Source organism: Callorhinus ursinus, unplaced genomic scaffold (assembly GCF_003265705.2).
Source record: "Callorhinus ursinus isolate GAN/ISIS: 27379988/994484 unplaced genomic scaffold, GSC_fseal_2.0 scaffold49, whole genome shotgun sequence".
NCBI classification, from domain to species: Eukaryota; Metazoa; Chordata; class Mammalia; order Carnivora; family Otariidae; genus Callorhinus; species Callorhinus ursinus.
In genome coordinates, this window is record NW_027397111.1 from 10,368,230 (window position 1) to 10,393,676 (window position 25,447).

The 25,447-nt window shown below is 47.6% G+C and overlaps 2 protein-coding genes and 1 long non-coding RNA gene across 3 annotated transcripts in view; 1 reads left to right on the plus strand and 2 right to left on the minus strand.

Annotated features, from left to right (window-relative positions):
- Window positions 1-11,609, minus strand: part of LOC112806266 (dynein heavy chain domain-containing protein 1) — a 28,168-nt gene extending 16,559 nt beyond the window's left edge. Inside the window, exons 1-4 of the mRNA XM_073883012.1 lie at window positions 11,575-11,609; window positions 11,206-11,347; window positions 9,921-10,209; window positions 41-1,649 (exon numbers count right to left, since the gene is read on the minus strand). Coding sequence (XP_073739113.1) covers window positions 41-1,649; window positions 9,921-10,209; window positions 11,206-11,232 — 1,925 coding nt within the window. The 5' untranslated portion in view covers window positions 11,233-11,347; window positions 11,575-11,609. The remainder of the gene's footprint in view (window positions 1-40; window positions 1,650-9,920; window positions 10,210-11,205; window positions 11,348-11,574) is intronic.
- A 1,146-nt stretch (window positions 11,610-12,755) lies between these two features.
- On the plus strand, window positions 12,756-22,246 carry LOC141370887 (uncharacterized). The gene is made up of 3 exons (XR_012375368.1): window positions 12,756-14,440; window positions 15,178-15,285; window positions 17,309-22,246. It is a non-coding gene; the product is annotated as an uncharacterized lncRNA (long non-coding RNA).
- The window catches only part of LOC141370886 (dynein heavy chain domain-containing protein 1-like), a 48,129-nt gene continuing 36,753 nt past the window's right edge, over window positions 14,072-25,447 (minus strand). The window contains exons 13-20 of the mRNA XM_073882989.1: window positions 24,166-24,323; window positions 23,546-23,671; window positions 23,179-23,455; window positions 17,590-17,717; window positions 17,299-17,491; window positions 16,135-16,342; window positions 14,194-14,291; window positions 14,072-14,092 (exon numbers count right to left, since the gene is read on the minus strand). Of these exons, the coding sequence (XP_073739090.1) occupies window positions 16,329-16,342; window positions 17,299-17,491; window positions 17,590-17,717; window positions 23,179-23,455; window positions 23,546-23,671; window positions 24,166-24,323 (896 nt within the window). The 3' untranslated portion in view covers window positions 14,072-14,092; window positions 14,194-14,291; window positions 16,135-16,328. The remainder of the gene's footprint in view (window positions 14,093-14,193; window positions 14,292-16,134; window positions 16,343-17,298; window positions 17,492-17,589; window positions 17,718-23,178; window positions 23,456-23,545; window positions 23,672-24,165; window positions 24,324-25,447) is intronic.

The window sequence follows — 25,447 nt, forward strand, 5'->3', positions numbered from 1 at the left end:
AAGAGCAGAGCCGCCCCTCCCATGGGGTTCTTGGCCTCACCTCTGCAACAGCGTTTCCTTCTTGCTGTTCTGCTTGACACTAAGGTTCTCCCTGGGGAGATGTTCTTCAATGCTGTCCAGATCTGCCTCTGTATACTGGTCAGGGAAACTGCCCAAGGTTGCCAGGGCCAGCAGACGACGAAGGGTGGTAAGACCCACACCCTTGGGCACCAGCAGGGCCACCGGCTGGCCTAACACGCCAGCATGCCAACTGGCCTCCCGTAGGCACCGGAGGACGGCGTCCTCTTCACCAGACGGCAGATGGAAGAGGCGGGCCTGGCAGATGCTAGCTGCCAGAGTGATGGCCGTACGGCGCCCAGTACCCAGAGCCCTTGAGAGCAACAGGCCATGCTGCCGGGGCCTGGCCAGCACCCGGACCAGGCGGGCCACGTGCTTGGCCATGGAGTGGCACCGGGCAAGGTGGGCGCTCAGCTTTAGCTGAGCAGCTGCGGTGGACAGCTGCTCCTCCAGGCTCTCCCACTGCCGTTCCAGGTACAGGCTGGGGCTCTCAGAGTTGGACCCCAGTATCAGCTCCTGACTGAAGACCAGGTCTGAGGGCTTTTCCTGGGGGCGGAGTAGTAGCACTGGTAGCAGAAGGGGTGAGGCCATGTCCATCCGGGAGGTTTTCTGCCACCTATTCTTGCTTCTGTTTAACTGGAGTTTGTAGCCAGAAGCCTTTGTGCCCTCCTCCTGGCTTATGTTCGGACTTAGGCTTTCTATGGTTTCCCTCCTTACTGGTGCTATGGAAGGTGCTAGACCCGAATCACGGGCGGGTGAGCTGGTGGTGACCTGCAGGCCGTAAGGGTCCTCCTCCTCCTCTGTCTCACTGCCGCTGTTGCTTAAGTCCTCCCACTGGGCCAGCTCCCCTTCGGATTCCACTTCAGGCACCCTCTCCTCCTCCCCCTCCTCCTCCCCCTCAGAGCCCTTGCCCCCATTCTGGGGTGCTGGCCCACAGCAGAAGACACTCTGAGCTACTTCTAGGAGCAGCTTGGCACAGTAAGAGCGTTCCCTAGGGCTGTCCAGCCGGTCACAAAAGGTTCTCTGAGCCTCGTGCAACCAGAGACGCACCATGTTGCGCATGGCCACCATAATTGTCAGGCGGGTGCCACGCAAGCCTGACACCCGGCGTAAGTGCTCCTGATGGCTAGGACAGTCCAAAAAGCCCCGGGAGCCCATCCTGGTGGGCAGCAGCTGCAAGCTGCCCAGTAGTTGGCTCACAGAGTGCAGGGAGAAGCGGTAATGTGGGTGGAGGGGGGAAGGCAGAAAGCAGTTGCCCACGGCCTCCCAGGCCTCCACCGAAGCCCGGACCAGGGCTTTTGCTAGAACCCCCGCCCGTTCCACAGAGGGAAAGCGCTCAAGCCAGGCCTGGATGCTCGGTGTGTGCCTGCTCAGCAGCATGGCCTGGGTCACACTCCCCAGGGCCAGCACTGTGAAGAGTCGAAAGAGGCGTGGGCACAGTGGGCGCTCACAGAAGCCTGGTACTGTGGCCGTGGCCAGGAAGTTGACCACAGGCTGCAGCGTCTGCAATTCCAAGGTGCTGTGGGAGTACACCGTGCCATCTATGGCCTGGCGCAGAGTCTCCAACACTGGCTGGCAGCTCTTCTCTGGGTCTGTGGGACATGAAGACCAACAGTGAGGACATGCAGGGGTGCACATGACAGTATCACTCTCTTCTTCCTGTCCCTGCATCACTGGCTTTACTTCTGGCGCACACAGGGTTCTAAAGGAATTTTGTACACCTGATGCATTGGGACTCAGTCATGTCTGAGTAAATTGATCTCTCTCCCCCACACTCTCCCTACACGTAAATAATTTCTTCTTTCTTCTCCCCGCAAATCCCACCTCTGTGACCAATTATTCGTTAACAGTAGGAAGGTTTGGAAGCTGAGATGGATGGAAACCTGATCTGACCACAAGAGGGGGAAAGCGCAACCATCACACAGAGAGAGGAGTTAACACATGTGCTTTTCTGTAAAGTCAATGTTAAGATATGACTTATATAAAATAAAATGTACACATTTTAAATGTATAGTTCAGTGAGTTTTGACGAATGTATACACCTATGTAACTGCTACCCCAGTGATATTTAGAACATTTTCATCATCTCAGAAAGTTCCCTCATGATCCTTTGCAGTCAGTCCCCCTACCACATTGTCCCAGGAACTTCCATCTGATCTGATTTCTATCACTATTGATTAGCTTTGAATGTTCTTTTTTTTTTTTTAAGATTTTACTTATTTTAGAGAGTGAGCACAAGCGGGGGTTGGAGCAGAGGGAGAGGGAGAATCCCAAGCCAACTCTGCGCCAAGCTGAGCCCGGAGCCTGACGTGGGGCTCGATCCCATGACCCCAAGACCACGCTCCGGGCCGAAACCAAGAGTTGGATGCTGAGCCACCCAGGTGCCCCATGGCTTTGCCTGTTCTAGAGCTTTTAGGGAATCATATAGTATGTAGTTTGCCATTTCTGGCTTCTCTTACTCAGCATGATTCTGGGATTCACCCATATTTTGTGTGCATCAATGTGTTGCATTTTATTGGAAGAGTAGTATTCCAGTATAAAAATACCAGAACTGTAGATCCACTGACACACTGATGGGCATTTAGGTTGTTTCCAGGTTTTGACTCTGCAGAATAATACTGCTACATGTGCTCTGGCCACTCACAAATCTTTCCTTTGTGAAGTATCTATTCTTTTATCCATTTTTTAAAAAATGGAGTTTGTTTTCTTATTGAGTTGTAAGAGCTTTTTTATGTATTCTGGGCATAAGTCCTTTGTCAGATATGTGTATCATATTTCTGTGTATGGCCCATTTTTTTCATTTTCTTAACAGTGTCTTTTGAAGGGCATAGGTTCTTAATTTTCCTAAAATCCAACTTTTGTGTCCTATTTAAGAAATCATTGCATCTAACCAAGGTCACACAGATTTTTCTCTAACATTTTTTTGTAAAGTTTTATAGTTTTAGCTTTTACATTTAGGTCTTGAATTGATTTATAATTAATTTTTGTGTATGTCATGGGGTAGGATTTACGGTTCCCTTTTCCCCCACACAGATGTGTAGTTGTTTCAACTCCATTCCTTGAAAGGACTATCCTTTCCCCTTTTGAATTATCTTGGCACAATTGTTGAAAACCAATTGACCATATATGATCATATATCAGATGCTCTATTTTGTTCCATTAGTCTGTCTGTATCCATGTCCTTATACCAGTACCCTACTCTCTTGATTACTATAGCTGTATAGGAAGCCTTGAAATAACTAGTGTAAGCCCTTCCACTTTGTTCTTCTTTTTAAAGTCGTTTTGGCTCTTCTAGGCCTTTTGCGTTTCCGTTAAGTCTCAGAATGAGTTTATCAATCCTGTCATTTTCTACAAAAAAAAAAAAAAAAGTGTGCTCAGATTTAGATTGGCATTGCATTAAATCTACAGATCAATTTGGGAAGAATGAGCACCTTAATGATATTGACTCCTCTGACCCATGAACATGGTATATCTCTCCATTAATTTAAATTTCCTTTATCTCAGCAATATTTAGTAATTTTCAGTGTACATCTCTAATTAAGTTTATTCCTAAATATATTTTAAGCTTTCAGATGATATTTTAACTATATTTAAAACTTTTGCTCGTTACTAGGATATAGAAATACTAACGATTTCAATAGATTGACTATGTATCCTACGACCCTGCTAAATTTTTTTTTAAAGATTTTATTTATTTGAGAAAGAGAGAGAGCACACAAGTGAAGGGGAGAGGCAGAGGGAGAAGAGCAGACTCTCTGCTGAACAGGGAAGCCCTACACGGGGCTTGATCCCAGGACCCCGGGATCATGACCTGAGCCGAAGGCAGACGCTTAATTGACTGAACCACCCAGGCGCCCCGACCCTGCTAAATTAAATTCACTTATTTATTCTAGCAGTTTTGTAGGGTTTGTTTGTTGTTGTTGTTGTTGTGGATTCCTTAGGATTCTCTAGGTAGAAAATCATATTATATGTCAGCAGAGACAGTATTACTTTGTCTTTTCCAATTTTAAAGGCTTTATTTCTTTTTCTTATTGCACTGATGTGGGTCTCTGGTGCAATATTGAATAGAAGCAGTGAAAGTGGACATTGTTGCCTTGTGACTGATCTTTGAAAGTGTTCGATATTTCACCATTAAGTATATAGTTAGCTATAGGTTTTAATAGATGCCTTTCATCAAACTGTGGAAGTTCCCTTCTATTCCTAGTTTGCTGAGTGTTACCATGAACAGAGTTGAATTTTTTCAAGTGCTTTATCTATTGTGATGATCTTAAACTTTTCCTCATTCTGTTAACGTCATGAATTACACTGATTTTTGAATGTTGAGTCACCTTTGCATTCTGGGGGTATACTGCTTAAGCTACATCCCACAGATTTATTTTTTAAGATTTTATTTATGTATTTGACAGAAAGTGAGCCCGAGAGGGGGAGTGGCAGGCAGAGGGAGAAGCAGGCTCCCCGCTGAGCAAGGAGCCCAATGCGGGACTCGATCCCAGGACCCTGGGATCGTGACCTGAGCCGAAGACAGAAGCTTCACCCACTGAGCCACCAGGCGCACCCTCCCACAGATTTTTATAAACGTTTTTTTTTTCATTATTATTCAGTTCAAAATATTTTCTAATTTACCCTATGGTTTCTTGGATGCATGAGTTATTTAGAAGTGTGTTTTTAATTTAATTTAATTTAATTTTATTTTATTTTATTTTATTTTATTTTATTTTTTAGAGAGTGTGAGAGTGGGGGGTGAGGAGGGGCAGAGGAAGAGGGAGAGAGAGGATCTTAAGCAGGCTCCATGCCCAGCACAGAGCCTGACGCGGGGCTCGATCTCATGACCCTGAGATCATGACCTGAGCCGAAATCAAGAACCAGACGCTTAGCTGACTATGGCACCCAGGCCCCCCTAGAAGTGTGTTGTTTAATTTCAAAGAATTTGAGAATTTTCTAGGTATATTAATGTTACTGAGTTTTATTGTTGTAGTCAGAGAAAATATTCTATAAATTTTAATCCTTTGAAATTTGTTGAGACTTATTTTATAGCCCAGCATATCATCTATCTTGGAGAATGTTCCATGTACTCTTGAAAGGAAAATGCATTTTGCAGTTGGTGGGTACGACGTTCTGTAAATGTACATACAGTTGATAGTGTTATGTAGATCTATATCCTTATTTCCTCTCTCCTGTTCTAGCAATTTTTGAGAGGAGTGTTAAATCTCCTACTATGATTTTTGTACCTGCTATTTCTTTCTCATTTCTATCCACTTTTTTCTTTGTATATTTTGAAGCTGTTTCAGATGCATTCGCATTTAGAACTTTGATGTCTTTTTGATTAATTAAATCTTTTAAGTAGGAGATGTCCAGTTCTCTATCTCTGGTAATACCCTTTGTCTTGAAGGACTTTTTGGAGTGCTTAGGACTTTACATTTAATGTCATTATTCATATTGTTGGTTTAAAGTCCATCATACTATCATTTGTCTTCTAATTTTCTCTTTTATTTTTAATTTCTCTATTTATTTTATTTTTAATTTCTCTATTGCTCATTTTCTGCTTCCTTTTATAAAACCTAAGTATTTTTATATTTAAAATATTATATATTTTAAATTATATTCTTTGCTATTATTATTTAGTGATTTTTTTAAAGATTTTATTTATTTATTTGACAGAGAGAGACACAGTGAGAGAGGGAACACAAACAGAGGGAGTGGGAGAGGGAGAAGCAGGCTTCCCAAAGAGCAGGGAGCTCAATGCGGGGCTCGATCCCAGGACCCTGGGATCATGACCTGAGCCGAAGGCAGACACTTAAAAGACTGAGCCACCCAGGCGCCCCTATTTAGTGATTTTTCCAGGGTATTATTATGCCTCCCTAATGATTCGATACTTTTAAGTAATATCATGCCACTTCACACTTCATACCTGACCTTTCCCACTTCCTATTTCATATTGCACGAATGTAAGAACCTTACAATAGTATAATTTTTACTCCCTGCTCCCTACCCTATCCTTTTACTAGTGTCCCAATTTATTTTCTACCTCTGTCTACATTACCAACTCCATCTAGAAATGTTATTACTTAAATTTCACATATAAGTAAAATCATATGATATTGTTTTTCTCTGATGTATTTTGCTTAGCACAGTACATTCTAGCTCCATCCACATCATTGCAAATAACAGATGAACATATGGGGAGGGGGAAAGAAAGGGAAGCAAACCATAAGAGACTCTTCAAGATAAAGACCTGAGCGTTGATGGAGGGAGGTGGGTGGGGGATGGGCTAGATGGGTGATGGGTATTGAGGAGGGCACTTGTGTTGCGCACTAGGTGTTGTATGTAAGTAATGGATCACTGAATTTTACTCCTGAAACCAATATTGCACTGTAAGTTAACTAACTGGAATTTAAATAAAAATTTGGAAAAAAAATGTTATTACTTTTATTTTTAAACTGTTGACTTTGTTTTAAGGAAATTAAGAGATGAAAAGGATAGTTATTTATATGCACCCACATATTTACCATTTCTGGTGCTCTTCATTCTTTTCTGTAGATCTGAGTTTCCATATGATACTATTTCCCTTCTACCTGAAGAACATCTTTTAGGCATTTTTTTTAAAGATTTTATTTATTGATTTGAGAGAATGAGAGAGAGAGATCACGAGAGGGAAAAGGGTCAGAGGGAGAAGCAGGCTCCTCGCTGAGCAGGGAGCCCGATGCGGGACTCGATCCTGGGACTCCAGGATCATGACCTGAGTGGAAGGAAGTCGCCCAACCAACTGAGCCACCCAGGCGCCTTAGGCATTTTTTTTTTTTTTAAGAGAGAGAGAGAGAGCACGAGGGGCAGGGAGCCAGGGTAGGGGGCTGGGCATGCAGTTCAGAGGGAGAGAGAGAATCTTAAGCAGGTTCCCCGCCCAGCGTGGAGCCCATCGCAGGCCTTGATCTTACAAGACCCTGAGATCATGACCTGAGCCGAAATCAAGAGTCGGCCGTTTAACTGACTGAGCCGCCCAGGTATCCCTTTTAGCGTTTCTGTTTTTTTCCTAAAGATTTCATTTATTTATTTGACAGAGAGAGAAATAGAGCAGGAACACAAGCAGGGGGAGTGGGAAAGGGAGAAGCAGGCTTCCCACTGAGCAGGGAGCCTGATGCCGGAATCGATCCCAGGACCCTGGGACCATGACCTGAGCCAAGGCAGACGCTTAACGACTGAGCCACCCAGGCGCCCCCCTTTTAGCATTTCTTACAGAGCACTTCTAGTGACAGTAAATCTTCTCAGCTTTCATGCATCTGAAATACTTTTATTTCATCCTCATTTATTAAGGGTATCTTTATAGAGAATTCTAAGATGACAGGTTCCCCCATCGCCACCTTTTAGTCCTTTAAAGATGTTGTTCCACCATCCTCTGGATTCTGTCATTTCTGAGGGGAAGTTAACCATCACTCTTAACACTGTTCATCTGTACATAACATGTTTCATCTTTTCTCTGACCACTTTCAAGGTTTTTCTTTCTTTGATTTTCAGCTGTTTGACTATGATGTGCCTAAGTATGGTTTTCTTTTTATTATTTTACTTGGGGATAACTGAGCTTTCTATATCTGAAAAGTCAATATTTTCCAAGAAATTTGGGGAAGTTCTGATCATTATTTCCTCACAGGTTTTTTTTTTCTGCCCTATTCTCTCTCCTTTCCTTCTGGAACTCCAGTTGTGTGTGTGTGTGTGTGTGTGTGTGTGTGTGTGTGTGTGTGTGTGTGTGGCTCTATTCATATTCAATATTTTTTTGTTCTTCAGGATTCACTGACTTTCTTTTGCTAGCTCCAATCTGCTATTAAGCCATACAGTGAATTTTTCATTTCAGTTACTGTATTTTCCACTTCTAAAATTTCTTAGTTATTTTTAGAAGCTTCCATTTCTTTGCAGAGATTACCTATGTGTTCGTTCGTTCAGGTCATATTTTCCTTTAAGTACCTGAGGACTTTTATAATAACTGTAATAGCTGCTATAAATATTTGCTAGATTCAACTTCTAGACCATTTCAAGGTCAGTTTTTATTGACTGTTTTTTCTAGATAGTGGGTCACAGTTTTTTGTTTTATTGTACATTTATTAATTTTTTATTTTATACTAGATGTTTAGTGGCTGTCACCCTGGGATATCTTTTACGCCGCCGGCTGTAATACACTTCACTCCACAACACTACTTGCAATGTTTTCAACCTTCCTGTTGAAATCTCTTCTCAGTTGCTATTCACAGATCTGAATTTACTCTTTCTATTCTCCACTGACAATACAAATTACTTGTGCAAATTCACTGAAAGGCCCAAATAATAGAGTTGTAGAAAATTACAGGTTTTGGTGCTACACAGACTTAAATTTTAATCTTGGTTCTGACACTTACTGGCTAGAGTATCTTGGGCAAGTTATAAAATCTTTCAGTTTCTTCATCTTTAAAATGATCATAACAAATCTTCATCTTTTTTTAAGATTTTATTTATTCATTTGAGAGAGAGATAGAGCACAAGCAAGGGGAAAGGCAGAGGGAGAGGGAAATGCAGACTCCCCGCCGACCAGGGAGCCCCATGGGGGCTCGATCCTAGGACCTAGAGATCAGGACCTGAGCCAAAAGCAGACGCTTAACCATCTGAGCCACCTAGGTACCCCAACAAATCTCCACCTTAATGGGCTTTTATAAACACTAAAGATGACCTAGATAAAACGTGCAGAACATAGCCCTCAATAAATTGTATACCACCTGATTCCAGTTTTCTACATCCCATAAAAGACTTCAATGTCTAACTGGACAATCCAGCTAATGCTTTAGTCCACTGACTTCCCTGACTCCATTTCTGCCCATTTCCATGGCCATATTCAAACCTGTCACCATCTAGAAGCCCACCACTTTAGAAACTTTAAACTTCAATATTCCAAACTTTTACCACAAATCCTCCTTTCCTTTCTAATCTTTGCTTCTACTAACTCTTACTGAGCACTTGCTTCCTGTTGAGTCTATCAAAATGAGTAAGACAAATCTCTCTTCTCATGAAGCTCAGAGTGTAGTGGAAGGATCAACAAGTGAACATATAATCATAAAACCATGGTTGTCACAGACTTTTGTACAGAACACGAGGTGAGTATCTAACCTAGCCAGGAGACTCGGGTTTCCTGAAGAAGATATTGACTAAGATTATTTGTAAAGAACAAGGACTTAGCCAGAAAAATAGAGTAGGGAAGGCAGAGAGGACAGCAATCCCAGAGGCTAGAGGAAGCTTGACTTATTGAATGCCTGTACATAGTTGAGTCCAGTTAGAGTGCAGAGTGTAAGAGCCTGGAGAAGAAAGCCTCACCGCGAGGGGCCTTGCAAGAGCATTCCCAACGGTCCGGGTAATGACTGTCTGAACCAGGGAAGATGGAATGGAAATAAGGGGAAAGATTTGAGAGATATTTAGAATGCCAAATTGAGAGACACAGTGAATGGACTTTGGTAAGAAAGGGGGAGATGCCAACATGATTTCTAGCTTAAGTGACTGGATGGATGGTTGTACTAGTTACTTAGAGGACAGGAGCAGGTTTTAGCAGTAAGATGATGAGTTGAGTCTGAAGTGCCAATGGGACAACAAGGTAGAGATACACAGTAAGGAGTTGGATAAACAGGGCTTAGAAGAAAAGCCTGACCTAGGGATGAAGATTTAGCAGCAAACACAGAGAGGGTGGGATTGTTCGGGGAGCATATGTACAATGAGCAGATATGAGCAGATATGAAGAATGGGATGCTGAGATTTGGTCTGTAGGTGTCTAATTGGGAGTCAGTAAATATTATTAGGGATTTTACAGCCTTAAGAGATCACAATGACTCCTTCCTTCCCTACACCCAGCTCCTTACCAGAAGCGGCGAGGTGCAGATCCTCCAGCAGGAAAAGGAGGGAGCCTTTAGAATCCAGGTGCTGCCCAGGCCACGGGGCAGCTTGTGCTTGGCCCTGGACCCCTCGACTCAGCAGCTGGCGAAGGTGGATGGGAGTGAAGGCAGGGTGGATGGGGCTGCACACATACGGATGCTGGGGCTCCACGAGCACCTCCACAAAGGTGGACTTCCCGGTTGCCGCCTCTCCAGCCAGCAGCACTGGGTGTCCCTCTGACAGAAGCAGGTCCACCACATACAAGAGCCGTTCAGTCTGTGGGACAGGAGCAGGGCTTTACTGGGGCAGCGCCAGTTTAGGAGAGTAATTTAGCTGAAAGCAAAGTCTAGGGGTCTCGGCTTAGAGCTGCACTCGCAGAACACTTCACATATTCCCCTGATTGTAAGAACGTATCAAAGAACGGGAGCAAGTGGGCCTTAGCTGGGCCGAGAACGTGGACTCCCCCAGGATATCTCCTTGAGCCCCAACCCCAGCTGCTGCCCCACTGTCCTCACACCTGAGGAGAAGGGTGGAAGTTGCCCAGAGTTCCCCTGATGCAGCTGCCCAGGTAATGGCCAGTGAAGGGGACCAGTGTCCCATTATCAGGGCATACATGTAGATCAAACACCAAGGCTGAAGGCGGTGGCTCAGGATAGTTGGAGAGGCAACTAATAGAACCCCTCAGGAAGGTATCAAAGAGGGGCCAGAGCCTGTTCAGATGGGTGTACGGGCAAAAGCGTCAGATGGTTACAACAGTACCATTTGTGACACACATTCCACCCCCAACCACCACCGACAGTGATGTCACCTGGGTTTTTAACTTCCATGCGCCAGTCCCTCTCAGCCCTCTGCATCACCCCCCCAGCCCTGCCCCTGCAGATACCTGGAGGGAAGGTGGGCTCCAAAGCCCCAGATCAATGCAAAAAGAAAGCTGCTGACAGCCAGCAAATGTTCCTTGCACTGATTAGGTACATCATCACTGTCAACCTGGGACCGGTTCAGAGAGCTGCTTTTTGAGGACTTGAAGCTTTGGGCCACAGGATCGCTAAAGCTGAGGTCTTCTACAAAGGTCCCCATGGCCAGAATAGGAGCCCGGGTAGGAAAAAGGGGGGGGGTGGGGTGGGGAGAGAGTAGAGATTGGCTGTCACGGTCCACTTTCGGTCCCCTGGCCCAAGGCCACCGAAGAACACATGCTCCAGGCACCAGCTCTCTGTCAGCTCTCCTCAAGGCCCCTCATCTCCAAACCATCCCCTCCCTTTCCCTTCCCTTCACCTGAGATATGTGCCTTCTGCCCCGCATCTATGCGCAGGTAGGGGTCCAGCAGACAGCGTAAGATACGGGCCAGGCTGGTGACTTCAGCCACACCTGGGCAAGCGGCCTGCTGCCCGTGTACGTGCAGCAGAGATCTGGCGCCCTGGCGGGTGAGGAACTGGAATGTCGCCGGCACCAGCACTTTGGCCAAGTGGTTGAGCTCGGTGACCGTGTGTTGCTGTAGGCGGTACTCGTGGGGCAGGGCTGCCATCAGGACACTAAGCATCCCCTGCCACGTCTGCTCCCCACCACACCAGACCAGGGCACACTGGCTCACCACTGTGGGGGACATGCCTGTTGCATCTCCCACCTCCATCAGGAGAAAAGTACCTGGGGGTCGTGCTATCTGCTGACCGTTGGGGAGGCTGAGCTGGGGGGCGTCTTTCAGGAGGCAGGTGATGGAGTCCAGCCAAGCCGCACTGGCGACTCCATCACATATTATCCAGTGCTGGGTCCCCACTGATTCCTGTGGTGGCCGCTTTGGGACCACAGTCTTACCCGGACTGGCTGCACGCAGCAGCCTAGGGAAGACGCCGTGGTGCCAGCAGGGGCCCTCTAACCATCCCAGGAACTCCTGGGGGCTGAGGACATTGGGGTACAGGTGCGTGATCTCCACCGGCTGGCAGCCCTGGGTTGAGGCATCCTCCCTGGCCGCCAGCCGATTCTGGATCTTAAATAAGCTGTGCCAACAAGTGGTCTTGCCACTGCCGGCAGGGCCCAGGAGCAAAACACCCAGAGCCCGGCCCAGAGCCTGGCTCAGCTGCTCCAGGGATCCCAAACTGTCAGGGCTGGGATGGATGCCCATCTGCTGCAGTTCCTCCACCAGCAGTGGCTTCCTCGGCGCATGGGCCACAGGCTGTGCCAACACCTGCCTGGCATTAGGGAAGAGCCCACAGAGCAGCTCTTGGAGGTTGTGCAGGCGGATACCAGTGAGGATGCTGAACAGCGGTGAGCGTAGCAGGGCACGCAGTAGGGCAGCCTCTTCGGTCACAGCCAGGCTGTGGGGCTGCTGGGACTTGGGCTCCTCCTTGGTCTCATTTAAATCCCGTATCATGTCTTCCAGTATGTGCTGGAGCAGGGCCAAGCGGCAGGGCAGGGGCGCAGACACCAGCTCGAGCTCCAGGGCGAAGAATTTCGATAGGCAGGAAGCCATGCGGACGGCATCCCGCATCCCTGCACCCAGCAGCGTCAGCTCTGCCACTTGCTGCAGGTCAGGCAGCGTCAAGGCCACAGGCCGCAGCAGCAAGCGCAGGTTGGCAGGCACGGCAGGGCTCAGGGAGCGCAGCGTCAGGAGAGAGCCATAGCCAAGGCGCATGTATACGTGTTGTTTCTCAAAGAAGCCACTGCCGAGGAGCTGGGGTTGCGTGGGGTCCATGGTGCTGGTGCTGCGGGAGGCCTCCTGGTACAGCGGGGCGTAGAGGTGGTGCAGGTCGGCCAGGCGCCGGCCCAGGGCGGAGAGCAAGCCAGGGGGCAGGCGCTGGGCGGCTTCCAACAGCAACCAGGCACCGCCCTGCAAGGCTCCATGCAGGTAGTTGCTTAGGCTCTGGGCCTCTATCTGAGGCAGGCAAGGCATCGTCACCAGCTGGCGCCCCAGGGCCCGTGCCAGGCTCTTCACTGTGGCTGCCTTGCCTACTCCCTCCGGGCCCAGCAGAGTCCCACAGGCCACCTCCTCCAGGGCCAGCAGCAGTACCAGGGCTGGCCGCTCAGGCAGCAGGCTGGGCAGAGACCCCAGTCTGGGACCCAGGTACTCATAATTGTACAGGAAGGACCGGCCTAGCACATCTACCCAGCATGCAGCTGGCGACGGAGAAGTCGCAGCGGATGCAGTCGTCTTGAGACTCTGCAGGGGGCTTTGGGGGATGATGTGAGGTGAACCCAGGTGGTATTTGAGTTGGCGAGCCCAGTGGAAATCTGTCAGATCGCTGACCTGGTGCTCCTGCAGCAGCTGTGCTATATCCCGGTGAGTCACTGCCATGACCAGCAGGGCACTGAGCAGGCTGGTCTGGCGGACAGAAGCCAGGGGCTGCTTGCCCTGGGAGGCCCTCTGGGCCTGTATAAAGTGCACCAGTGTCTCGAGCTTGCACACATGCACGGGAACCATGGCTGAGGTCCTCCCCCCAAGCAAAGCCTCCTCCACCTCCGCCCGCCACACCACCTCCTCAGCCACCAGCACACACTGCCATGGGAAGGCCTGGACTAGGTGGAGCCAGTGGTGTGCAAACAGCTGTGGGGGCAGCTGGTCTTTCTGGGGTAGCTGCTTGAAGGCCTCATCCAGCGATGGGCCCAGAGCAAGGCGGGAAGCCACACAGCCCTGCAACTTGTGCACCAGTGACAAACGCAAGCACTTCTCCAGGGAGGCCAGCCACTTGGGGAGATCCGGATGCAGGGGAACAGACCTCTGCAGCTTCACCTCCTCCCCGCCTGCCCCCAGCACTGCCAGGGCCTCCACCTGAGTCGATGTGTTGGGGCTTGCCTCCCGGTCATCCATGCGTTCGTCAGGTGGGCTGGACGTGAATCTCACAGAGTGCACATGAGGAAAGCAGCGTCGTACCCACAGCTGGGCCTCACAGGACTCCAGTGGGGCAGCCAGCAGGGCCACCAGCTCACTATCGCTGAGGAAGAAGAGGCGGGGGAAATGAACACACACCCTATAGAGCACGCTCTTCAGAGCCATAGTGATGCCCTCCAGCTCCACGGAGGCTGCTTGCAGCAGCTGCTGCAGCTGCTGGCCTTGGAAATGAGGGCTCCGCTTGACACTGGGCATTATAAGTGACAGAACCAGGGGGTCATCTACAGAGATCTGCATCAGGGTCCGATACTGATCATCCATGGCCTTGAACCGGGAGTTCTGCGGTGAGAGAGGGGGTAAAAGTGAGGGCAGCTCTCCCCCCCCACCTGAGCCCCACAGCACGGTAGCCCTTGTCCACCTGCCTCACCCTTTTTTCCTACCAGGTCAGGACTAGGAAACTCGATCTTCATCTCGTGCAGAACTTTATTCAGAAAAATCCACTGCTGCTGGAAAGTCACCCACACCTCCAGCAGGGCACCTGTGTGAGCAGCCAGAGGAACACTGGATGGAGACTAGGGTTTTAGCTTCTATGAGGGGGTCCAGCTGGTCCTGACCTCTCAGGGTGCCCCACTCCAAAACACTCCGCAGGACCCAGGGATCTTGCTTGGAAGACAGCAAACTTTCGCTGTGACTAAACTCTCACTTGGTCACCTCAGCCCAAGAAGTGGCTCTGAAGGGGGTCCTCACTCTGTCCCTCTGATCTTCCCCCCCACCCCAACCCCACCTCTTACCCCATCCCTCCAGGCCGTCCCGCCTCAGGTCCCGCCCATTCACCCAGCTAGAAGCTGGCACTCACTTAGGCTATGCATGACGGTTACCCACTCCAAAGCTACTTTGTTTAAGTCTCCTGACTTTTGGACGGCCAGGATCTTGAACAACACCTGAAGACTTTCCTGGACAGAATCCTGCAGGCTGCTGTAATCTAAGGAAGAGTGGGTTCCAGCTCAGCTGAGCTGGCAGTCAGATGGGGCAAGGGCAGGGATGACTATTACCCAAATTACACTGAAACACACAGTTCTCAAGCTATTCTCTAGAAGACCCAAACATGTCTTCTTCCACTAGGTGAAAAGTATGCTCACCTATAGTCAGAATGTGTCTGCAAGCCCGTTCGTGTGAGTTATAATCTTAAGTACAGAATTTGATCTAATATTATGTTAACCACTGAAATATGGGTGGGGAAAGAGTTGCTGGTTCTACAGAAACTATAGAAAGCCTTCAGTAAAGGTGAGTTGATAAAAACATGACATTAAATTAGGTATAGGCCAGTCAATTTTTAGAACTTGGGAAATTATAATAAAAATCTAGAAAAATTCTGGACTCCAGCAACTTCACAAGCGTCTTCATGTCACTGCCCAACTTTACAGAAATTGAAAGCGGAAACGGCGGACAATGCATTAATGCAGGAAAGGTGATGAGGAACTTCTATCAGTCAACGACAAATCAAAGTAAAGCTCTTGTCCTTTGGCTAAAAGGTTAGTAAATCAATGTATGTTTATATGTTTTAAGCTAAAGTAAAAATCTTAAGCCACATATTCATCATATTTTATGATCTTCCTATTTAACTAACTTTGAGTTTGCCAGTTGGGTTTCAAGTGGGTTAGATAAGAGAATTTCTCTCCTACTGGCAATTCCCTAACTAAGCCATCTCAGGGCCTATACACATGCTGTTCCCTCTGCCTGACATGCTCTTCTCTCCCTGTAAGTTTGGCAAACTCCTACTCCTTCAGGGGTCCGCAGGAGCCCTTTGCCTATCGGAAGAGAAGATTCCTCCGACTCTCCCCAGTCCTTTGAAGCTGGTCCTCTTTCTGAGATTCTACTGCCCTCAGTTAGGTTCTCCACCATGTACTCATCTCTATTCTACTGTCCTCTCTCACTGGACTGGGAGCTCCTGAGGGACAGGACTTCTGTCTGTGAACCCCCACGTCTCCTGTGTTTGGCTCAGAGAAGGCAGGTAGCTTTGATGTAGGAACGACAAAAGAGGAAGTGAGTGGGGCAAAAGATCAGACAGCAGGATGCAATCTAGAGGAAAGAGCACTGGAAAATGGAGAGACATGACTGTGAGGGATTTCTTAGTACACCCAGAAAGGGAAGGACCTTTGCTGAAGAGGCAGGCACTGGGCAGGAGGAGGGAGCTCCCAAGATTAAGACTTAATAGGAGCTACATGAAAGACACTGTCTCAGGACAGACTGATGTCTCCTCCTGTCCAGTAAGGATGGGGCCCTGGCTGGAGAAGCTGGATCCCACAGGGCTTGGTGGACATGGTGGACGAATGTGGCCCCTGGCAGCGGCCTATCACTGGGCTGCAAGGGCTGGGTCTCACCTGAAAGGATGAAGGTGCCGCTATCCTTGGCCACCACCTCCCACTGGGGGCTGCGGATCACTTGCTTCTTGGAGCGCTCCAAGGCTGGGGGCTCATAGGGCACATGCAGGATGAAGTTGATGAGGCGAAGCTGGCGTGCCTCCCAGACCCGATGCAGCCGCCGTAGGGTTTCTTGGGCATGGATTCGTTCGTTTTCACCCTGCCAGATCTGGGACAGCTGGGTCTCAGGGACCAGCACTGGGTGACGGCTCAGGGGATACCCTTGAAGCTGGGACCCGAGGGCCAGGGCTCAGGGGAGTGGAAGTGTCAGAGATCGAGAGTAGAACCATTTGGCTCAGACTGACCTAAAACTGCTGCCTTGAAACCCACTCTTTTGCAAGGTTTCAGCTGAGGACACTACCTTAATCAGTTCATGTTGGAACGGGGCAGGAGTTGAGGGACATCTGCTATCTTGTGTGCTCACAACTTTGGGAGTGGGGCATACTCTCGGAGTCTGAAACCACCCATCAGACCCCCACACCCTCCAGGCAGGACAGCAAACTCAACTTCCCACCTTCCCACCCACAAGCCAGTATCTACGACCCCCTGTTGTGAGGGGTTGCTGGGACTTAACTGGATCTATTGCAGCTTAGCAAATAGGTCCTGGGTTTGGACCAACTCCTTCTCTCTGGAGGGCCCCACCTGATTGATTCGATCTGCAAAATCCAGCAGCGGACAAGTGAGCAGCTGGCCCAGTGTTAGGAGTTCCATGTTGTGGAGACTGTCTAGCCCTAAGGCTGGAGGTAGAGGGGACAAGGAGCCACACCCAGTGTACGGCAGAGCCCGGCCCATATCCCAGAGCCCCAGATCTGCAGCCCTGAGCCCAGCCCAGCCCCCACAGAGCAGATCTGAAAGCACAACACAGACCAAGAACTCAGAACATAGGGTCCAGAGCACAGCACAGAGCCCACAGCTAAGACTCGAGCCTAAGTCTAGCCCAAGTCAGCAGAGAGGACCCACATGATGGTGCAGGAGGTTAGAAATGTTGGTCCCTGTGGGAGCAAGGCAGGGAGCAACCCAGGGAGGAAAGGTGTTGCCTGTAGGAGTAGCAGGGAACCGAGTTGTCACATCGTTCTAATCCCCATGCCCTTTCCTTCCCCTCCCCCGACTCTACCCGAAACACACCTCTGAGAAGGGCTTGGAAGCTCTGCAGCTGGAGGCTGCCCATCTTGGTCAGTAATGGCAGGTAGCTGCGAAACTCCTCCAGAATGCGCACACAGCACTGCAGGACTGGGCTGTGCAGCCCCAGGCTTGTACTCATCCGGGCTGCCTCGGTCAGCCAGCCGTCTGTCTTCTCCTGCGCCATAGTCATGCTGAACTGGAGCGACAAAGGTTCATCGTCAGCTGGAGACCCTTCCCCGACGCCCGGCAGACTCTCCACACTCAGGCAGGAGCTCCGAGGGAGGGTGTCAGAACCTTGGCAAAAGCCATGCACTTCCATTCGCTGATGTTCTCAGAGATGACCCGGTACAGGTGCCAGATGCGCTGCTGCAGCACAATCGGACGGGTCCCGCAGACTGGCAAGGGCACAGGACTCTCGTCCCCTGTGGGATAGAGCAGGATGAGGCCTGGGCTCGGGGCGGGGAGCAGGGAGGGGCGTGGTGGGGAATGGTCAGTCAAGAGCCCGTAATGGCAGAAACAAAGGTCTGAAAGTGCCAGGGCTGGGGGAGCCAAAACTGTTCAGTACGATGTAGGTGGGGACCATCCAAGGGACAGTTTTTCCTGTTGCTCGGATGCACCAGGCATGCTCTCTCCTGCTGAGGGCTTCTGACTGGCGGTCATTCTTCTGGAACTCTCTCCCCTCAGAGAACCATATACCTCACTCCCTCACCAAATTCAGGTCCTTCTGCACAAGGCCCATGTAGCCCGAGCTGTTACAAACTGCTACCCTCTCTGCCGTCCCCGACACCTCTTACTTACCTGCTCTCTTCTTTTCCCTGGGCCACTTCTCACTTTCTAAAATACTCCATAATTTGGTTATATTTTATGTTTATAATTTGTTGTCTTTCTCTCCCAGCTACAATATTGGGCCTGTGAGGGCAGGAGGTCTGTGATTTGTCCACTGATATACTGCAAGCCCCATGCACAGTATAGGCACTCAACAAATATCTGTTAGACAGATGGACAAATCCACTGAGATGCATATGATAAAGATCGGGCCCATAGAGAAGGCCGTAAAATGTAAATGGGGATGCTTCCTATTTCGTGTACTTCTGGTCATCATTCCCTCCCTTCATCTCATAAGCTGCTGCATTAGTTCTTTTTTTTTTTTTTTAAAGATTTTATTTTATTTATTTGCCAGAGAGAGACACAGCAAGAGAGGGAACACAAGTAGGGGGGAGTGGGAGAGGGAGAAGCAGGTTTCCCACTGAGCAGGGAGCCCTATGCAGGGCTCGATCCCAGGACCCTAGGATCATGACCTGAGCTGAAGGCAGAAGCTTAACGACTGAGCCACCCAGGCGCCCCCTGCTGCATTAGTTCTTGACCAATAATTTATATTCGGTTGCGAGATAGGTGGCAAAAGTAATTTGCAATTAATATTAATTATAGTACTGAGGGGGCACCTGGGTGGCTCAGTTGGTTGTCCAACTCTTGGTTTCAGCTCAGGTCATGATCTCATGGGTAGTGAGAGAGAGCCCCACATCAGCTCCATGCTCAGTGGGGAGTCTGCTTGAGGTTTCTCTCCCCCAGCCCCTCCCTGCTACGCATGCGTGTGTGCATGGTCCCTCTCTCAAATAAATAAATCTTTAAAAATAATAAATATTATTATAGTCCTGAGATTTGCAATTAAAAGCTATCAGACCAGATTTAAGGATATTGCAGTAAAATTGTCATTCTCATTCATTTGAATTCCAGTTTACTTTCTTGAGTGAGAGAAAAAGTGATAAAATAAAGCCCAGATGCTGGGAATTATGCATCTTACATGTGTAAACATCATCCATCATGGAGAGCAGAATACTGAAAGGCTTAGAATCACTATCAGGCTATCAGAGCTCTCATCTGACCTCGCCCCCCCCAAAAATGATAGTGAATTTAAACTCTTCCAATCTTTCTTTGTCTGAACTCAAAAGATCTGGCTACAGACTCATATAATCTTTGGTAGCAGTTGTCTCAACATCAAATATTGGACAAATGAGGAACTTCCTCTCTAAGAAAGAACAGGCATTATATCTCCAGACACATGAGAAGAGAAAGACAAACTTGAGGATTAACAGCAAATATCCTCTGACAGACATTTGCTGTGGTATCTACTCAGTTAATTCCACTGCATTTTAAAACTTTATTTGGAAGTGATTTCACGTTTTTGGTTTTTTGTTTTTTTTTAAGAGAGAGCACACACGCAGGCGGAGATGGGGAGGGGGAATGGGAGAGGGAGAGAATCATAAGCAAACGCCACACTGAGTGCAGAGGCCGATGAGGGGGTCAATCTCAATAACCCAGAGATCACGACCCAAGCCAAAATCAAGAGTTGGACCCTTAACCAACTGAGCTACTCAGGCGCCCTGTGATTTCAAATCTTTTAAAATTGCAAGCAAAAGCGGTAACAAGAATATCTATATACCATTTCTTGAGATTCACTTTTTGTTAACATTTTATGTGTTTTCTTTATCAGTTGTTTTTCCACGCTCTGTGTGTGTATGGGCATATGTAGACACAAGCACATAATTCTTTTCTGAACTATTGAAGGGTAAATTACCTATTTCATGGCCTTATTATCCCCAAACTCAAATGTGTATCTCCTAAGAACAGGGATATTCTCTTTTATAACTATAGTACAGTGATCAACTTCATATATTACATTGATAGAATGCTTTAATCTACTGTCTGTGTTCCAGTGTTGTCAGTTGACCTAATAATGTCCTATATAGTATTTTTCCCCCTCAAGTACAGCATCCAGCCCAGGATCAAGTACCACATTTACTTGTCATGTCCCTTTAACTTCTTTTAATCTAGAACATTCCTCACAGCCTTTATTCTAACAGACATTTTTGAAGTATACTGACCCCCTTCTCCCTTTTTTTGTTAACAGAAAGTTCATGTTGTGTTTGTATGACTTTCATGACTGAAGTTATTCATTTTCAGCTGGACTACTGAATAGGTATTGTGTCCTCTGGGTACCATGTCTGGAGGTACATGATGTCCATCTGTCCCTCATTGGCGATGTTAATCTTTGATCACCTGGTCAAAATGTTGCCCAATTTCTCTACTAAATAATTGCTAAGGTGTTTTTTTTCCCTCCCTTGCAATTAATAAGTAATCTCTGTAGGAGAATCTCTAAGACTGTGCAAATGTTCTACTCCTCATCAAATTTGCCCCCAGATTTGACATCCACTAATGATCCTTACCTGATCCAATATTTATTAGAATGTTTGCAAAATGATGATTTTTCCCTCCAGATTTTCTCCAGTTGACTCTTGGCATTCTACTATAAGTGCAAGTCCTCATTTCTCCCTCACTGATTTATTTATCTATTTATTATTAGTGTGGATAATCAATTCCTATTTTTCCAATAGTTTACTTTGTACTTTGGTGCTCAGATTGTCCCAGTTTTGGCCAGTGGCATCCCTTCTGTGTCCTTGTGACATGCTGCCATCACTTATTAAAGGAATTTATTACTCTCTTACTTTCTGGGTTAAAAAAATATTCTAGGCTCATCTTGTACCTACTCTGTGATAGCCCTGGAATCATCCACTCTCTGAGGAGCCCTGGTAGGGAATGATCTTAGCAACCAAGAAATACTCAGGTTTATATACACATATACTTGCATACGTATATATGTGCACATAAGCATGCATACACATACAATATGTGTGCGCATTTTAAAATGCAATGGAAATTACAGAGAGTCGAAGTTTATAAGACAAGCTCATGGTATTTCTCCAGGATTCAGTATAAAGGAATGACTCATGAGGAAGATAAAAGAAATGGAGAAGGGGTCCAGAAAATCCAAAATATAAGTATGAATTCTGAAAGGAGACCAGAGCAAATATAAGAGCCATTATCAAATAACTGACAAACAGATTACCTATCCAGGAAAAAAAATTAGATTGGTATCAAATTTGCCCACAATGCCAACTATCAGAAGGCAGTGATGCAATAGCCTAAGTTTGGGGAAAAAATTTTGTGGATTCAGAATTCAGTATTTAGCCAAGCCAAGGACATTATAAAGTCATTCTAGGTATAAAGAGCTTAGAAATTTCAACATCTCTAACTCCCTTCTTAGAAAAAATAAATACTCAAAGTACTCAAAGAAGTATTATAGCCATTTAAGGAAAGAATGAAAATAATGAAAAGATGTAGTATTTCTAAAAATGGTAGTGTGACAACACGGATGGACCTAGAGGGTATTATGCTAAGTGAAATAAGTCAGACAAAGACAAATTCCATACAATTTCACTTATATATGGAATCTAAAAAAAAAAAAGAATAAACAAAAAGCAGAAACAGACCCCTAAATACAGAGAACGCAGATTTGCCAGAGGGGAGGGGTGGGGATTGGGCACAATGGGTGAAGGGGAGGGGGACATAGCTCTCGTTATGGAATGAAGAAGTCACTGGGATGAAACAGACAGCATAGGGGTATAGTCAACAGTACTGTAATAGAATTATATGGGGACAGATGGTAGCTACACTTGTGGTCCACACAGTAGAATATATAGAATCATTTGTCGGATCACCATGTATACATCTGAAACTACTGTAACATTCGTTGTTGACTATACTTCAATTTAAATAAAATGGTAGTGGGTAGCTCAGTCGTTAAGTGTCGCCTTTGGCTCAGGTCATGATCCCAGGGTCCTGGGATCGAGCCCCGCATCGAGCCCCACATCGGGCTCCTTGCTCCGTGGGAAGTCTGCTTCTCCCTCCCCCACTCCTCCTGCTTGTGTTCCCTTTCTCGCTGTGTCTCTGTCAAATAAATAAAGTCTTAAAAAAGAAATGGTAGTGGGTAAACAAAACCAGTAAACCTTAGATGTCAAAATAGTTGTTAACGTGGTTATAAAACCAAGCAAATGTCAAAAGTATTGAGTAAAATAAAAGATATGTAATGAACAATAAAGAATAGTATTAATAATCTAGCTCTAAGATCCTGGATTCTTTTAACAAACACTGGGAGTCTGGTGAAGAGCCAGGGATGGAAGAAGGAGCTAAAAGCAGTGCTGTGGGGTTTCTTTGGCCTAGCATCACAGGGCATGGGTCCCCACTCTCTTTTCCACAAACATCCCCAATCCCTAGAGGAAAGTTCAAACTCTGTGGTCTATGTTAGTTAGAGTATGGGACAAGGGTCTCTCCATACTTGGCCAAAGAAAAAGTTCTTGGTTGAGGAAGATCCAGGGTGTCCTCCACCTTACATCTGGCCCAATGGCCCTGGGACTGGGGATGCCCACAGGCAGAACTGGTAATAGTTGGTAGTTGGCCAAGAGGCAACTCAGAAGCAATGTGACCTTCCAGGGGATAAAAGTAACCAATAGAAGTGACTGCACCTGAGAAAAGAAACTTGAGCCTACAAAGTTCTTTATGTGCAGAAGGGAACCAGCCTAGCTGCACCATTGTACAGAGGGCTCAATAGTTCTGCTGGTCTCAGCCTACAGGTCAGGGAGACCCACAGCAGCTGCCCGTCTACACCACATTGGCTGGGAGCAGTGGCTATGGCTTATCAAGACCTGTTTTTATCTGGGCCCCGCAGCCTGGAACTGGTTTGAATAGGCTAAGAATTACAAGGAGGGCACCTTTACATTTCTCCTGCACAGGCTTTCAGCCCTCTAACCCCAACGCATACTAATGGAACATTCACCTATTTGCTTTCCTGTGACTGTCTCCCCACCCTGAGCACAACCCTTGACATAGCCAATGCAAGATTTTATCCTGCCATTTTCATTTATAAAAGAGACTAAAAGGAAGCTATGTGATTCCCGAGACTTGCTTAGGGACACTCAGGACACAGGACCCTTATCTCAGTTGCAGGGTCTATCACAGGATGGTGTGGTGGGCAGGGATCCTCAGTACCAGTGAAGGTGGCATAGGCATGGTGCAGCTCACTGAGGTGGCTGGCTGTGTTCTGGAACTGACGCTCCAGGGATATGAGCTGGCGCTCAGTGCTCCTCTGCTCTTGCGCAGGGTCCATGAAGGGGCCAGAGAGGGCCTTGCCAATCAGGCCTTCCAGCTCCACCAGTGATGCATCTATCAGCTGCTGTAGCTTGGGCACGATGGCATGCTGCTTGCTGAGCAGGAACTCTGAGGCCTGGCTTTTCTCAAATTGAAATGCTTCCCACACATCCAGGAGCTGTGGGACAAACAGAGCATGGTCAAGCAGAAGCGTGTGGCAGGGAGGGGGGCCAGGAGGCATGCGTGACTTTGGGAATTGCCTTCTCACCGAGATGTCCAGTGCCTCGTTCTCAGCACTAAAGAGGCTAAAGTGGTTCCAGATGAGTTCATGGAGTGACCGTATGTATTCCATTCGCTCCTCCAGCGTGTTGTACTGCTCATTGGCCTCGTTCAACTGCAGGGGTCACAGCATGAAATCAGCACCCCCACAACCCTGCGCACCAGTCTGGGCTCATCCCTGAGGGGCACTCCCACCTTCTAGAGGCTCCAGACCCCAGCAGCCACCATTAACCCAACTGGGATCAGGGGTACCGTGGGATCAGATCCCATCTGACCCAGGTCTCTGTGAAGACAGCACAGCTCCGCCCCCACCAAATCATGACCCTGTTGACAGGGCAATAGATCCCTAGCTGACTGTCACAGAGAGCAGAACTGTCTCTGAAAGCAGGACCTTGGCTCTCATCTTGCCATGGTCTCTTACTGACATGAGGAAACTGAGGGCCATGAGAACAGGGTGAGAGTTAGTAAGGGCAGAACACATACGTGAGCCTAGTTTAAAAGCATCAAGCCCCACTGGGAACTCACCAGAGACCTGAAGAAGAATGTGCTGAGCATGTAAGCAAGATGGGCCCCTGGATAAGCTGGGAAGGAAAGGTGGGAAGAGCTTACCTTCTGGGAGCACCGTGCAATAGTATGAATGTCTGAGTTGATGGTTTGGAAGACCTCTATGAAGTCCGTGAGCTCTGTTATTAGTTGCTGACTGAGGGTCCAGCACTCATTCTGCACATGTGTAAGAATGTCCTTCCTGATGCTATCCAGCTTGGATTCTGAAGACAGGAGAGGGTCAGATGGTAGGGGGCTATATGAAAGAGAAGGGGTGCTGGGGAAGTGCTGTGGGTGCAGAGGGGGGAAGGAGTAATGGGGAGGCCAGACCATGAATTCATTCCTTCACTCAGTGAAAACTTACTGGACCCCTGCCCAGTGTCCGGTCAGTGGCTCTTCACTGGTGCTATCCAAGCTATCCACAGCTACTAAAGGCTATGCCAGGCACCAGGAAACCAGAGTGACTGGGTGAGACAGAAAGTGTTCCCACCCTCAGAAGTTCACAGTATGGTGGCAGAGACAAACACATGGACAATCAAAAACCAGTGTGATAAATGCTTTGCAAGTCCTGAGCCTGACATAGTGAAAGGAGAGGAGGCCTGCGGAGGCTGGGAAAGGCCTCCCCTGGGAGGGAACACTGGAGCTGAATGTGTTGAGTAGCTAATGCTCCAAAGAGCAAAGCCACGCCAAGCAGATGAAATAGCACGTGCAAAGGCACGGGAATGACACGTTCATGAATAGCAGAATGCCCTATTGCAATGAAAGCTTTCTGTTTGGGGAGCCATAGTGGCTTTGCTCCAGTAGAAGAGGTACCAAGAAGAATGTGTAATCTGCCCCTTGTTTTTAAGGATTAAAAGAAAGAAGCTGTCGGGTGGATATGGGGCTAGAAGGTAATCTTAGAGGCTGCCTTTGGTGATATGAACAACTCCACTGTTTCCAAGGGCAGGAGTAACATCGGCATGAGGCCTCACCAAATCACTGACACCACCAAGATACCACTGATTATAAGAAACACCATTTATTTTATATACCATGCAAAAAGAAAGAAAAAATCGATGCCATTTAAAATCTGACATTCCATCACTTATAATACACCTCTTAAGTTCAGAGATGTTAAAATATGCGCAGGAGAGCAAAATACAATATAGAAATATGATATGCAGGGGCGCCTGGGTGGCTCAGTCAGTTAAGCATCTGATTCTTGATCTCAGCTCAGGTCTTGATCTCAGGGTCATGAATTCAAGCCCTACACTGGGCTCCACACTGGACATGGAGCCTACTTACAAAAGAAGAAGAAAGAAGAAGAAAGAAGGAAGAAGAAAGAAGGAGAAGAAAGAAGAAGGAGAAG